The 15,501-nt window shown below is 35.5% G+C and overlaps 1 protein-coding gene across 1 annotated transcript in view; it reads left to right on the top strand.

The window, feature by feature from the left end:
* The window catches only part of pik3r5 (phosphoinositide-3-kinase, regulatory subunit 5), a 32,298-nt gene extending 17,997 nt beyond the window's left edge, over nucleotides 1–14,301 (top strand). Inside the window, exons 8-18 of the mRNA XM_073851621.1 lie at nucleotides 397–565; nucleotides 2,543–2,611; nucleotides 2,828–3,687; nucleotides 5,057–5,182; nucleotides 5,526–5,657; nucleotides 6,057–6,150; nucleotides 9,482–9,558; nucleotides 9,650–9,743; nucleotides 9,971–10,053; nucleotides 10,564–10,679; nucleotides 12,715–14,301. Coding sequence (XP_073707722.1) covers nucleotides 397–565; nucleotides 2,543–2,611; nucleotides 2,828–3,687; nucleotides 5,057–5,182; nucleotides 5,526–5,657; nucleotides 6,057–6,150; nucleotides 9,482–9,558; nucleotides 9,650–9,743; nucleotides 9,971–10,053; nucleotides 10,564–10,679; nucleotides 12,715–12,862 — 1,968 coding nt within the window. The 3' untranslated portion in view covers nucleotides 12,863–14,301. The remainder of the gene's footprint in view (nucleotides 1–396; nucleotides 566–2,542; nucleotides 2,612–2,827; nucleotides 3,688–5,056; nucleotides 5,183–5,525; nucleotides 5,658–6,056; nucleotides 6,151–9,481; nucleotides 9,559–9,649; nucleotides 9,744–9,970; nucleotides 10,054–10,563; nucleotides 10,680–12,714) is intronic.
* The last annotated feature ends 1,200 nt before the right edge of the window (nucleotides 14,302–15,501 follow it).

Genomic DNA, 15,501 nt, shown 5'->3' with positions numbered 1-15,501 from the left:
CATTTCCTGTTTTAATGTGCTCTATGTAAATGGAGTTAATACAGAGTGCGTGTGCGTCAGACTGTGACTGAATATGTGTAAATGCGTAGGTGTGTCACTTTGTGGGTGTCAGGAAGTGTGTGATCGAATTGGGGGGAAGGGGGGCGATAACTGGATGTGTGACCAAAATGACTCATATGTGAGTGGCTAGTGAGGAAGAAATAGATGGATTGAGGGGGAGTAAAGAAGGGGTGGAACTTGTTAATAGTTTTGTTTTAAAATGGTGAAATTTTTTGTAATTATGTGAGATTACTTGGAAGTTAAAAAGTTGGGTAACTTCATTTGAAACACAGCTAAACATTCATCAAATACTAACAGGAGAGGTTACGGTACGTGATTAATTTGGTTCCTTTTTAGTGCCTGAGTGATGATGAGTTGGCGCAGGTCCTGTCCTCCTTGAGTGACCTTCTCGAGTGTGCAGCAGCCATGACGGATATAGCTAAAGGTCGAGAACATGTCGAGGGTGGTCTGGAGGCGCTGCGAGAAAAACTTGGCATACCAGCCTCCAACGGCAAGACTTCAGATGGTACTTTCTCACTTTCTACTTATAGCCCACCTCACAAACACTGAAGAGGCAGAGAATGTGCTTTGAATGGTTACCTGACTTGTGTCCAACCTAAGACTTATTAAAAGTTAGTATTATGAAAACTTAAAATAGTTCAAATTCACTTTCAGATTTAGTGGTTCTCAACCAAGGGATAGGGCCCACTAGGGGTCTTTAGCAAACTTTAAGATGGTCCCAATAATTCTTAAAATTATTTCAATTTAGATAATGTTTACAAACATAATTAAAATGCTTTAAAAATGGCTTAAACTGACAAATTATATTTTTAATTTAATTTTATTACAACAGGAGTACCAGAGGTACGTATCAATGGAAGCCCGTTTTCACCACTAAATAAAAAAGGTAATTGCGACTTTTTATCTCGCAATTCTGTCTTTTTTTCTTGGAATTTATATATATAGAGAGATATAAACCGCAATTGCGAGTTATAAAGTCAGAATTGTGAGATGTGAAGTCACAATTCTGACTTTTTTCTCAGAATTGTGTGATATGAATGTACAATTGCAAGAAATAATATTTTCTCGCAGCTGCGAGTTTGTATCCCGTAATTCTGACTTTTTTTTTCTCAAAATTGTGAAATATAAACTCACAAGGGGGATTTTAAGGGGGGAAAAGACTGATATGTTCTCATAATTGCGAGTTTATATCTCACAATTCTGACTGAACTCATATTTGCGTGTTATAAAGTCAGAATTGTGAGTTGTAAACTTGCAATTATGAGAACATATCAGTCTTTTTCCCCCTTAAATTGGACTTTATGACTCACAATTGTGAGTTTATATCTTACAAATCTGACTTTATAATTCACAATTGCAAGTTTATATCACACAATTCTGACTTCATTTCTTTAGAATTGCACGTTTATATCTTACAATTCTGGATTTATAACTCGCAATTGTGAGTTTATATCACATAATTCTCAGAAAAAAAGTCAGAATTGTGAGATTTTACCTGTTTTTTTATTTTTTTTATTCAGTGGTGGAAATGTGCTTCCATAAGAATCAGATTACAGTAGTCAACATTTGAAGTGGGTTGTTGTGCTAAGACAAGAACGGGTATTGTTTTGGGTTTTAGGATGACTTTGATAAAAGGTTTTGATCCATTTCAAATGTTGACTACTGTAGATAAGGACTTCAAATATTGTCATGGAAAAACAGGGTTTCTTTGAGACAAAAAAGGTTCTGAACCACTGTTCTAAACTGCATTATTAAGGTTATTGTCAATCAATGTTATTATTGCAGTAAAATTAATTACTAATACACCATCAATTACTGTTCACAAGCAATCAGTAATATGAAAAACATGCTACATACATACATGGATTATACAGCATTATAGAATATATGGCTGAAGTATGTGGACAACTTTTATTCAAAGCATGTGACTAATTCAGCTGAAATTTCAATAAATATTTTAGTAGAATAGGGCCTGTTCACAAAGCAAGGTCCATATTGAAACAATTTATTAAGTCTGATTGGAACTTGACTGGCCTGCACAATACCCAAGTCCATTGACCGCCAGATGAACTGGAACCTCAGGTATAAACCAGGCTCTATCGCCCATTACCTGACCTCACTTATATTCTGTTGATTGAATGAGCTCAAATCCCCATAGCCAGGTTTCCCAGAAGAATGAAAGCTGTTAATGCCAATAACTTTGAAATATTTGGGTGTCCACATACTTTTGGCCATGTGAATTGGTGGTCTACATCCTATAGAATTTCATGGTTGTTGCTTAGTGACATACAACACTATTTGTCTGGGCAGCAGCAGTGCATATTACCTGGCACCAACTCCTAGAAGCTTAACCAAGATGGATGGCCAACATGAAGCAATAAAGCTGATGGCACGATTTTTTCCGCTTGGGAAACAGTGGTGTGTTGGGTTTGGAGTGGGCTGGTGATTAATGAGTACTACTTTGTTGTGTTTGTGTCACTAGGGGTTCTTCAGACGCTCAGCCTTCCAGCAGCCAAGTGCTACACCTTCCATTGGGACAAGGATAATTTTGGTAGGACACTGAATCTAAGCCAGTCCCATTTTTTTTCTGACATAGGCTTATTCAAACATTTGTTTGGCTGTTTTGGAATTATAAACATTCAAAGATTGATTTCCAGTCACTTTGATTTAGTTTAAAATGTCATTAGGGGGTTTCATGAGTTGGAAGTTAGATCACCCAGCTAATAATAACCCTCAGAGTCATGATTTCCCATTTTGTTTTTTCTAGATGTTCTAAATGACCTTCTAGAGATGGAGTCTGAATTGACCTTATCACAAACATCTGAGGGCATGGAGGAGGATGACGTTGACAACGTTGATGTGGAAGACGATGAATATGAGGACTTGGAGGATGGGTTTGTATCAAACGGCTGCACTGACTATCGGGCCTCAACCTTCTCTACTGTCTCCTCCCTTTCCACGGCCTCCAAAGACTCTATGTTCTCCACTCTGTCAGTCGCTTCCTCCGAATACTCTCCCCTCTCCACGCTCTCATCCTCATCTCAAGCTTCAGGCACTGACAGTGACTTCTGTGAGGATGCAGAGGAGGACAGTCTAAGCACAGCATCTGTGCCCAAGTCCAAATCCAGCGGACGACTTTCCAAGCGCCTCTCACGACTCTTCAAATCTCGTAGCAACTCTTTATGTCGAGCTAAAAGCCTGGGCAGCCCTGAGGCTAAAGAATTAGTGATGGCTGTTCGCTCAAAAAGATCCAATTCTCTTCCACAGCAAGTGCGATTGCGGAACTCTGAGTTAGGATTCCCAGTGCCTCCCCTCTCACAGCTGCAATATGTTTGCTATAGGAGAAGACCCATTCTGAGTACTGATGATGTGGAAGGGCCAGCAGGGGCCACGGTGCTCAGAGTGGTTGTGTTTGGAGCAGATCATGTGGCAGGGAGAGTGGCCCGTGCCTATGGCAACCTAAGAAAAAGCGAAAGAGACTGTCCGCACCTGACCAAAGCTTTCAGGATGAAGTTTTTCTTTGTGCCTGTGAGGAGAGATACAAGTCCAGCCAATGTCTGCATGAGGAACTCTGGTTCTTCTATGCAGCTGTCAGTGAGTCCACTGAAACCAGCTGTCTCTAGCACTGTGAGTGAATTCTCAACACTTGAGTCTAAAGTATGCTTAGTTTTTTGCATACACTACAAGTCAAAAGTTTTTGAACAGTAAGATTTTTAATGTTTTTTTTAAAGTCTCTTCTGCTCACCAAGCCTGCATTTATTTGATCCAAAGTACAGCAAAAACATTACAATTTTTAAATATTTTTACTATTTAAAAATAACTGTTTTCTATTTTAAAATAATATAAATTATATAATATATTTTTATATTTTAATATATTTTAAAATGTAATTTATTCCTGTGATCAAAGCTACATTTTCAGCATCATTACTCCAGTCTTTAGTGTCACATGATCCTTCAAAAATCATTCTAATATGCTGATTTGCTGTTCAAGAAACATTTATTATTATTATTATTATCAATATTTAAAACAGTTGAGTAAATTTTTTCAGGATTCCTTGATGAATAGAAAAATCCAAAGATCAGCATTTATCCGAAATAAAAAGATTTTGTAACATTACATACTATACATACTTATTTAGCAAGGATTCTTTAAATTGATCAAAGGTGATGATAAAGATGTATAATGTTATGAGAGATTTATATTTCAGATAAATGCTGTTTTTATGAACTTCCTATTTATCAAAGAAACCTAAAAAAATTCTACTCAGCTGTTTTCAACATAATAATAATAATAATAATCATAATAATAAATGTTTTTTGAACAGCAAATCAGACTATTAGAATGATTTTTGAAGGATCATGTGACTGTGGTAATTATGCTTAAAAATCAGCCCTAAAATCACAGGAATAAATTACATTTTTAAATATTTTAAAATAGAAAACAGTTATTTTAAATAATAAAAATATTAAATGTTTTGCTGTTTTTGTTGTACTTTGGATCAAATAAATGCAGGCTTGGTAAAAATAAGAGACTGCTTTGAAAAACATTAAAAAATCTCTGAACAAAAATGAGACTTCTATGTGTCGACTGCCAGTTGGCTTTAGGTTTTGTTCATCAATGAAACTTGCATCAGAGATGTGTGTTCCTCTTCTCAAAGCAATTAACAGTAAGAAAAGTATGTGTCTTGACACTATTAAATTTCGTGCAGATGTGTCTAGTGGCTCTCACTAGCCCTGCAGTTGATGCAAATACTATTTACTTTGGTCAAAAGTAGCTAACAACAAACTGCTTCAATTGGCATTCATGTATCTTGTTTGTAGCCGCAAACCATTTCTGTAGTTATCACTACGTCAATCATTACAGTTTCACATGTGGTTCCTGTACCCTGTGCAAACTGGAATCACCAATTCACTGATGGAAAGATGATGATAAAAAATTATTTTTTCATTGATTGTTACTCCATACATTCTCATGTAAGATTTTCATACAACAGGATCTTTGTGTGAATGGGACAGAGGACAGCACTAATGACATAGCCAATCTTCTGGGAATGCTGGATCCTTGGTATGAGCGTAACACTCTGAGCCTGCTGGACCTTCCTGTTAATGTGTTGTGCCAGGTGATACTTTCATATCCACACAGACTCATTCACATGAACAGACAGTACATGCATATCTAAATAATTAGTAAGAAGAACAGTAAGTCTTTTGTTAAATGGCAAGCTTTTGACACGGCATACACGTACACGAAAAACCACATCCCATAAAACCGCTCATATGAGGAACTTGTGTGTGTGTGTGTGTGTGTGTGTGTGTGTGTGTGTGTGTGTGTGCGAAAGTGTGTTTTGAATTGTTTTTGATCATCACCATGGCCAGCATAAAACAACAACAACAACAAAAAACATTTCCTTATCAAATTACTGCTGAAAAATATATTTACGCCAAATGTATTGTCTGTAACAGCAAACATCCAAGATTGAGTCAGACTTGTCTGACGGTGTTGGAGAAGAGCGTCTACCGATATTTGCTGACCTGGTGCTCTATTACTGCCGTCATGCGGCCCGCCCTGCCCTCATTCAGCTCTATCAAGCAGAGGTGAATAAAAAAACATGCCATTTACTCAATCTGTGGCAGTTACAGTCATAGACTTTAAAACTGTACCATAAAAGTTATGTTTGAGTTATAAATATGTTATTTCCTATTTCTTCTTTTCTCCAACATGCCATGGATTCTGTTTTAAAGCAGTGTACTTTTATTCAAATGTAATGTTTCACTGCAAAAAACTGTTTAGGACAGGCTAAATTCATGCACATAAGTTATTTTAGAGCTCTATTAAATCTAGATAAAAGTTTTGATGTTGCTTTGTGTTAACTAACGACACTACAGTATTTCATTCATCTTTTTTGCACTGTTTTGCAACTTGTCTTGCATCTTATACTGCCATGATGTAATCCAGTGGTTTCACAAAAATGTATATCTTACTCTTGGCTGTAGTTGACACTAGCTGGAGGAGAGAGACGGACTGAAGTGTTTGTTCACTCTCTGGAGCTCGGACACACAGCTGGTACAAGAGCCATCAAGGCCATGGGTAAGTGTGGACAAACATCATCATATATATATATATATTGTATACTGTATGTATTAGAATATTCATACAGTATATGAGCTATTCTACAGAATTGGTTCAAAGTCAGAGTTGGGAACATCTTTTCCCACAAATTTTGTTTGTATGCAAATTGTGTAATATCTTTTGTGCAGTTAATTCTCATATTGTATTTTCAGAAAGTTTTTGAATATTTGTCCTCTCCCCAAATTTGTCACTAATGAAACACAGTAATATATAATTTAATAAAAAGGGTTATATTGACCTATTAAGATTTTGCTTACAGTTTCCTTGTAAATACAGTTAAGCCCGAAATTATTCATACCCCTGGCAAATTCTGACTTAGTTACTTTTATTCAAAAAAATTTTATTCAATTTTTTTTTTTTTTTTTATGGAAATGACGCAGGCTTCTCCCAAAAGATAACAAGACGATGTACATCATTGTGGAAAAAAATATTTCTCAGGTTTTATTTACATTTGAACAAAAAATGGTATGTCCAAAATTGTTCATACCCTTTGCAAACTGTCACTAAAGCATCCTGATTACCCTGATTCATTGGGAACAGCTGTTTTAATCAACTCAACAGGTGAAAAACAGAAGCTCTCTGCTGTTGGTTTGTGGACAGTCATGGCTAAGACAAAGGAGCTCACTGTGGGCAATTTCAGGAAAGGGCTATAAGACCATATCTAACTGTTTTGAAGCTCCAGTTGCTACAGTACAAAGTATTAATAAAAATACAAGATGTTCCGCACTGTGAAAAATCTCAGAGGACATGGTCAGAAGCCAAAAGTGACACCTGTGCTGTCCAGAAGGACAGAGAGAGAGCTAAAAAAGAATCTAAGGATCACCACCAAGGCCATCCTGATGAATCTGGGCTCTGCTGGTGGCAACATCTCAAGGCAGACAGTCTAACGGACACTGCACACCGCTGGGTTCCATGGACACAGACCAAGGAGGACACCACTTCTCCAGATAAGGCACACACTAAGCCTGCTTGGCCTTTGCAAATGCTCATCTGGACAAAGAAGAAGACTTTATGGTCAGATGAAACAAAATTGAATTGTTTGGCCACAATGATGTAGCCTTCATTTGGTGCAAAAAAGGAGAAGCCTTTCACCCTAAGAACACCATCCCCACTGTCAAACATGGTGGTGGGAACCTAATTTTTGGGTTGTTTTTTAGCCGGTGGACCAGGGAACCTAATCACAGTAAACGGCACCATGAAAAAGGAGCAATACATCAAAATTCTCAACAACAACATCAGGTAGTCTGAAACTTGGCCTTGGGCACCAGTGGACATTTCAGTGCGACAATAACCCAAAACACACAGCAAAAGTGGTGAGGAAATGGTTAGCAGACAAAAACATTAACATTTTGCAGTGGCCCAGCCAGAATCCTGACTTAAAGCCAACTGAGAATCTGTAGAGGGAGCGAAAGATCAGGGTGATGGCAAGGAGACCCTCCAACCTGAAAGAGTTGGAGCTCATCGCTAAAGAATGGGCAAAAATACCAGTGGAGACATGCAAAAAGCTGGTCAGCAATTATAGGAAGCGTTTGCTGTAATTGCCAATAAAGGCATTTCTATTGATTATTGAGAAGGGTATGAATAATTTTGGACATGCTACTTTTTGTCCAAATGTTAATAAAAGATGAGTAATAATTTTTCCCATAATAATGCTTCTTGTACATCGTCTTATTATCTTCTAGGAGATGTCTGTGTCCTTTCTAAAAAAAAAAACTAGCTGGTTGAATAAAAGTAACTTTAAGTCAGAAATTGCCAGGGGTATGAATATTTTCGAGCTTGACTGTATTTTTTTTCTGTATGTTTTCAGAGGTAAATCAATAACAATTACAATTTTATTTATTTTTACAATTTTTTTTTTTTTTTTTACAATATTTCAAGTGTGATTTATGAGATTTGTTGTGTTTTGAATCCAGTTTTTTTTATTTGTAAAAGGCACAAAAGTTGATCATACTGATTTTAAACTTAATGATTCATTAGTTTGATTATACATTTAACCAAACACTATCATAACATCTTAGTTAATAATTCAGTATACTTTATTTTTGATAAAACATTACATGTTTTGGTTGTGACAGTAATGTTTTGGTAGCGACAGACATTACAGAATTTTAACCCACGTACTAAAACACTAATAAACATACTAAACTACAAAAAATCTGCATAACTGTAGTAAATTGAAGATGCACATGGTTAAATCAGCACATGGTTAGCTAGCACAGTTCTGAACAGTTGTACACATTATAAAAACAAAGTTTCATAGAATAACATCCAAAAAGGTGTGTTTAATTATAGAAAAGTGGTGTCTGCTAGTGACATTCTTAAAAGTTACACACAGATTTGTCATACTTTTGAACACATTTACCTCAAAATGATGGTAAATGTCTACTATCTACTATCTACTCGCCATGTAGAGGGTGACACAAATATTTCCTGATCATAAATGTAGAGGAGTAGTTAAAATAAGTCTCAGCCAATGGACTAGAACATACACTGTTTCGGTAGTGACATGAAAAATGCGGGACACATTTTTTTTTTTACATAAAGCTTCATAATTTACAAAAGAAATATATATTTTTAACTTTACTTCAAATTCAAAAAATGTTTTTAAAAACAACAATGGAATATCATTTTCATAAGTTGAAATTCAGGGGTTAGTGTTAGGGACAGTCACCTCCCAATAGAAAGTAACCAATAAATGATGATTTTTTATATTTTACACTTACTAATATTTTAAATATTATTGTGGGTTTCAATAGATAATAAAAGGATCTTAGTAAATGTATAAGATATACTTAACTTAATACTTAAATACTGTTTAAATGTGTTTTTTGGTTGTGAGACAGCAGTTTGCACCAATTCTGTAGAATGGCCCATATATTGATATACCTTTAATACTGTTTACTTTGTACACATACTGTTTTCCCTGTAAACCCTGTAAAATCACCCTTCCATGATGTTGTCTGCAGCGTGTTTTATTTGAAGGTCAAAGCAGCGCATGACAGTGTGACAACTGCTGACATAAGTCATGTGAAAGAGCCTTTAGTGTGATTTTCTCTTTACATGTTATCCTTGTACAACTTGCCGTTGTTTGCAAAATGAACTTTTTTTTGGTAGTAGCAGATTTTCACTTCTCAGAAGTTATTTTGGACAAACAGAAGTAGCTTTCAAATGGAAGCTAATCTGAAGTGTTTATAAATCATTTTTTAAATGTGAGAAGGAACATTTTAGATCCTGTTCTGCATTGTTTTGCTGTAGTTAAGATGACTTCTTTTCTGTTCTTATTTTTCAGGCGCTGCAAGTAAGAGATTTGGCATTGATGGAGACCGTGAGGCTGTTCCTTTATCGCTTGAAGTTACTTACAACCGAGTAAGATGAAGCATTCCAGTGTTTGGATGAATTTTTTAATGGTGCAAGCATGCAATTCTCATTCCTCCCTCTTTTTTGTCTTTACATACAGATACATATCAGTGGCAGAAGTCAGAAGACAAGGGCAGAGAAGTCCTGCACCTCTATAAACCTGCTAAAAGCCTGCAGGAATCTTGAGGAACTAGGTAGAAAATAACTGATTTCATTATAGGCAGACTGTCAATTGTTTACATTAAAGTGTAATAAATTAACATAATCAACATTGGGCTAACACGGGATTAACACAATTTGCTCATGCTCAAAAGAATATATAATAACCTTCTCAACACAAGAAAGCCATTTCAATTTGTAGGCCAAAAAAGAATCACAGAGGTATTAACACAATTATAATAAATCTTTTCTTTTTCTTTAGATTCTAAAATGGAATGCCTTCATTTGACAATGACAGAAGTACTAAAGAGACAAAACTCTAAATCAAAGAAAGGCTACAATCAGGTGAGCAGGAAGGAAGTATGGGAGAAAACTGAGATGTGGTTTAAACAGCCCGAAACAAACTTAGCGCAAACACCTACAGTTACTCTCATGTGGTTTCTGCAGCAGTGTGTAGCAGTCAAAAACAACAACATTTTTTACCCAGAGCAAACATTTTGGTTTGTGTTTACCTGTTTCTGTAGCAGTTTACACGATATGGCTCATGTTTTTACACCTTGGTGTTTTTTGGTGTCAGTCTTACTTTCATTTTTACAGTGTCAGTGGTTACTCTTCGGTTCAGTTACACCACACACTAACTGTACTTCATCTTGTTTTGTTATTGTTTGACAAGAAAATAAACTGTTGGTTACAAATTTGTTTAGCAAATGCATTCGAAAGACATTAATAATGTTAATATAATTGCACAGATTAAGCTTAAGTGTTTATGAATGTAAATTATTTGGGTGATTCAAACTGTATTTTAGTGTTTCATTCAGATAACGTTTTCTTATAAAACTGTTATTTGTGTTACAGCAACTGACCACCACACAGGTAAAGGTGGATAAGGTTCAGGTTAGTGGAACTTGCAACACCACCTTTGCAGTTTGTCTGGACCAAGATGAGAAGAAAATTTTGCAGAGTGTGACCAGGTACTGTTTGTTTTATTTGGCTTTTATATGCTGAAGTTTGGCTAAAAAAGAGATCAATTTATTTCCTGTCCAGCAGTGGTAGACAGACAAGTCAGACAGGTTTATACATGTTCTGTGTTAAACCCATGACTCTACCAGATAAGCCAAAGAACATATAAGTACATTTAGTGAAGTAAAATTTTAAATTCAGTACTTTTATTGGAGTAACATGTCATTGAGTATGTGTACTTTAACTCAAATACATTAGTGTTCCAGTATAAATGTATTTATTATATTATTTTATTCATTATTTTATGTATGTACAGTTGATGTCAAAAGTTGTCAGAATCTGCTAAATGTTAATTATTTGACCAAAATAAGAGGGATCATACAAAATGCATGTTGTTGTTTGTTTAGTACTGACCTGAATAAGATATTTCACATAAAAGATGTTTACATATAGCCCACAAGAGAAAATAATAGTAGAATTTATAAAAATGATCTGGTTCAAAAGTTTACATCCCCTTGATTCATAATACTGTGTTCTTACCTGAATAATCCACACCTTTTCTTTAGTGATAGTTGTTCATGAGTCCCTTGTTTGTCCAAATTCTTTGGTTTTCCAGCATTTTTGTGTACATTTTTCCAACAACTGTATGATTTTGAGATCCATCTTTTCACACTGAGGACAACTGAGGGACTCATATGCAACTATTACAGAAGGTTCAAACGCTCACTGATGCTCCAAAAGAAAAAGCGATGCATTAAAAGTCTGGGGTGAAAACTTTTGAACAGATTGGAAATGTGTATATTTTTTCACTCAGTACTGCCCTTCAGAGGCTACAGAAGCTAGTTACATGTTTCCCAGAAGACAAAATAAGTTACATTTATCCTGATCTTCAAATTCAATGCACGTTTTTTTTCTTCTGGGGCATCAGTAAGCCTTTGAACCTTCTGTAATAGTTGCATATGAGTCTCACAGTTGTCCTGTGTGTGAAAAGATGGATCTCAAAATCATACAGTCATTGGTGGAACTGGTTTAAATACACAAAAATGCCGGAAAACTAAAGAATTTGTGGGACCTGAAGGATTTTTCTGAAGAACAGCAGGCAGTTTAACTGTCCAGGACGAATAGGGGGCTCATGAACAACTATCACTATACAAAAAAACACAGCTGTGGATCATTCAAAAACACAGAATCATGAATCATGTAAACTTTTAAATAGTGTAATTTTTATGAATTCAGCTATTATTTTCTCTTGTGGACTATATGTAAACATCTTTTATGTGAAACATCTTATTCAGGTCAGTACTAAAAAAACAATAGCATGCATTTTGCATGACCCTTCTTATTTTGGTAAAATAATGAACATTTTGCAGATTCTGAAATACAGGATATAAGCATTTGACCTCCACTGTAAGATATTTATTTAGCAAGGATGCATTAAATTGATCAAAAGTGACAGTAGAACACATTAAGCAGCACAACTATTTTCAACTTCAATGATAAGAAACATTCCTTAAGCAGCAAATTAGAATGCATATTAGAATGATTTAGAATGAAGCATCATGTGATACTGAACATTGAAGTAATGGCTTTTTGCCATTTTAATTTACATTTTAAATATATATTAAAATAGTATTTCACATTGCTACTGTTTTCACAATATTTCTAAATAAATAAATGCAGCCTTTGTGAACAAGTGTTTTATCCTTTATTTTATTTTAAAATGACATATTCTTTGCAATAAGCCTGCAAAACAGAAAACAAAAAAGAGGAACAAAATCATGAAATGTCTTCATGTTTTACTGTGAGATGGAAATGAGACTGAAAGTGACTCAGTGACCATAGCTGTTTGTCACAAAGAAAAAAGGTTAATTCGGTCATGGAGTTGTCATAGAGAACAAATATTTGTTATAAAAATAGCTTTGTGGCCGACAGCCGGTAAACTTTTTCAGTGCACAATGCATCTGCCATTGGCAGATATTATTAGGATGCAAACTCTGCTGAACATTTATACAGTGATATGAACAACCAAAACCTTTCTCTTTGCAGGTGTGAGGTTTCAGTTTGTTACAAGTCAGATAGCTCGACTGACTGGACAAAAGGAAGGGTGTTCTCATCTCAGAACCAACCTCTGCAGCCAACCTTCTGCTCTCTGCTTTGTCTCCCTGTTTCCACTTTCAGTGGACCTCAGCCTTGAACCCAGAGACTAAGCTTGACGCAAAGACTCCAGCTTAATAGACATCTACTTGGTTTTCCACTTTCAAACTGCAACTCTGCATATCGACTCACAAAAAAAAAACTCTTTTATTACGTTTGTGAGCATCGTATGTTTGTACAGCGGGGGTTGACGCTTCAAATTTCTGAGATGGGGTTAACTGGTTGTTTAGCCTGAGGTACGCCAGCTGAATATAATTCAGCAGACAAGCTTAGACCATTTTTTGTGGATTTATGACTAACACCTAAAACAGGTTATGAATTAAAACTGATTAAATGAGTCATCATTCATAATGAAGGTTTGGTACTTTGAAAGTGAAGTTATTACTGGATTGAATCGGAACTAGGCCTGTCATGGCTTTTATACAACCAGCATGGATCTCTCACTATAACCAGAATACTCTTGTTAATGCACATATTAACCACCTTTTAAGCACTGTGGACACTGTAATAATATGTTTGTATATATGACCTAATTATTTGTAGCTATAATCAAAATTCTCAGGAAAAATATCTATATTCCTTTACAAATCTTTTATTTTTAATTGTTTATTTAAACTCATTTTTGCCTGGCCGGAGACAGTGGTGCCTCAGATTTTATTTCTTAAAAATCGAATCTATTCAGTGATTATTTTGTATGTCTTTGTATATCCTCTCTGCGGGTTTCTTTTTCTTGTGTTGTGACTTTAAAACTGTCTGAAACCTGTCCTCGAATACCTCTTATTGTAGTTTGGTCGGTTTGCCAGCAGAGGTCCTTATAAACCAATTGCTGAGTTTTATATTTTGGCCGCTGGAGGCTGAACGGTGGCGATGGCGAATAAACGCTTACAACACTGGAAGTGAAAAACCAAAACAGTTCAGCCAGTACGCTGTAAACCCGGCACAGTTTGTAAGTGAGGCAAATTGAATTCTCTCTTTCTTTCTTCCTTTCTAAAATATGTGTATATCTGTTGTCTAAAATGATCATAATAACTGTCAGTCGTTTTCTTCTCTGGTTGTTTTTGAAACACTTAAAAATTGTATATGTTTAACAGGATTATAGTAGAGAAGTACAATGTACATATGTATGTGTTTTTATATATATATTAAAAAAACAGGAACATTTCAGCAAATTGAGGGATTTTACTCTCTCTCAGGGCAGTCAAAATGTCTTTGACTTTGTAAATACAGTCTATTTGCAATAATACTAATTTTCATTTTGTGACAATATGTTGAAAAAAATGTTGTGGGTACAGACTAATGACCAGTGCTACTGAAATGTACTGTACACTGTTATGAAAAAATGTCTTTTTTATAATATTTTGTCATCCTGGCATCCAAAAGAATTAAATCGGTACTTTCCATGTAACTAGCAGTCACGAAGTGACTTCAGTGGCTTTATATTTGGACATTTGTAACATGTCAAATTAAAAATATATTAAATAAAACCACCTTTTAAATTAAATTACAAATCCCAAGTGTGTATGTGGTTGCATAATGATATTTTTGGCAAGTGTCTATTTATATTAGTACACCCAATATTTTGAACACCTTTTATGGGAATTTTTTTTAATGGGACTGTCATAACATATTACATAGACTTTAAATGCTTGCTTTTGGTTTTTCCACTACAGCGCGTAAAGGCATTCTCATGATCAAATGTCGTGGTTAATAACTAAACAATGACACTTCTGTCTGCTTAAACAATGTTCCTTGAGAGGGCAGTTTTTCTTATGGTGTTTATGAGCCGTTAGCCTGTTTAAGATGTTATCAAAGATGGTAAAAATGTCACAAGATGACTGTGCATTTAAAAAACAGCCATTGAGAAAAAGGATGTGTTAGGATCATGAATAGTCTATTTGTCAATAAGGAATCGAAATAGGATGATTCTGAAAAGATTTGTAATAGAGTTGGCTTTGGATGACTGTCTTCACCCTTACCCTCATGTAACTGTCAGCACTGCCTTATTAACAGTAATAGTAAATTGGTACATCTCACAAAACATGTCAGGAACATGTCTAAAATCAAAATAGAGTAATAAGACAGTAATAGGACTTTAATAATAAGATTTTGCTTAAAGGGATAGTTCACCCAAAAATGAAAATTTGATGTTTATCTGCTTACCCTCAGGGCATCCAAGATGTAGGTTACTTTGTTTCCTCAGCAGAACACAAACGAAGATTTTTAACTCAAAACGTCGCAGTCTGTCAGTCATATAATGGTAGTGGGCACCACACATTTGAAAGTAAAAAAAAACATGCACAGACAAATCCAAATTAAACCCTGCGGCTCGTGATGATACACTGATGTCCTAAGACGCGAAACGATCAGTTTTTGCGAGAAACTGAACAGTATTTATATCATTATTTACCGCTGATACACAGCCACGTCCAACTCAGCTCATCATCCGGCTCGTTACACGTGTACGCGCTCTGGCGTACCACAGTGACAGGTAGGTTTAGGGGTAGGTCATTTGTAGGTATTCTTATGAATTAGGGAGCATAAAATATGTATGAATTGCCATTAGATCAGGTTGAAATGGAATGTTCTAGACCAGGGGTGCCCAACCCTGTTCCCTGGAGATCTACCATTTTACAAAGTTCAGCTCCAACCCTGTTCAAACACACCTGAACCAGCTAATTA

This window comes from Garra rufa, chromosome 12 (assembly GCF_049309525.1).
Source record: "Garra rufa chromosome 12, GarRuf1.0, whole genome shotgun sequence".
In the NCBI taxonomy this organism is placed as follows: domain Eukaryota; kingdom Metazoa; phylum Chordata; class Actinopteri; order Cypriniformes; family Cyprinidae; genus Garra; species Garra rufa.
Note: the sequence above shows the minus strand (reverse complement) of the source record. Positions and strands in the feature narration are given on the sequence as shown.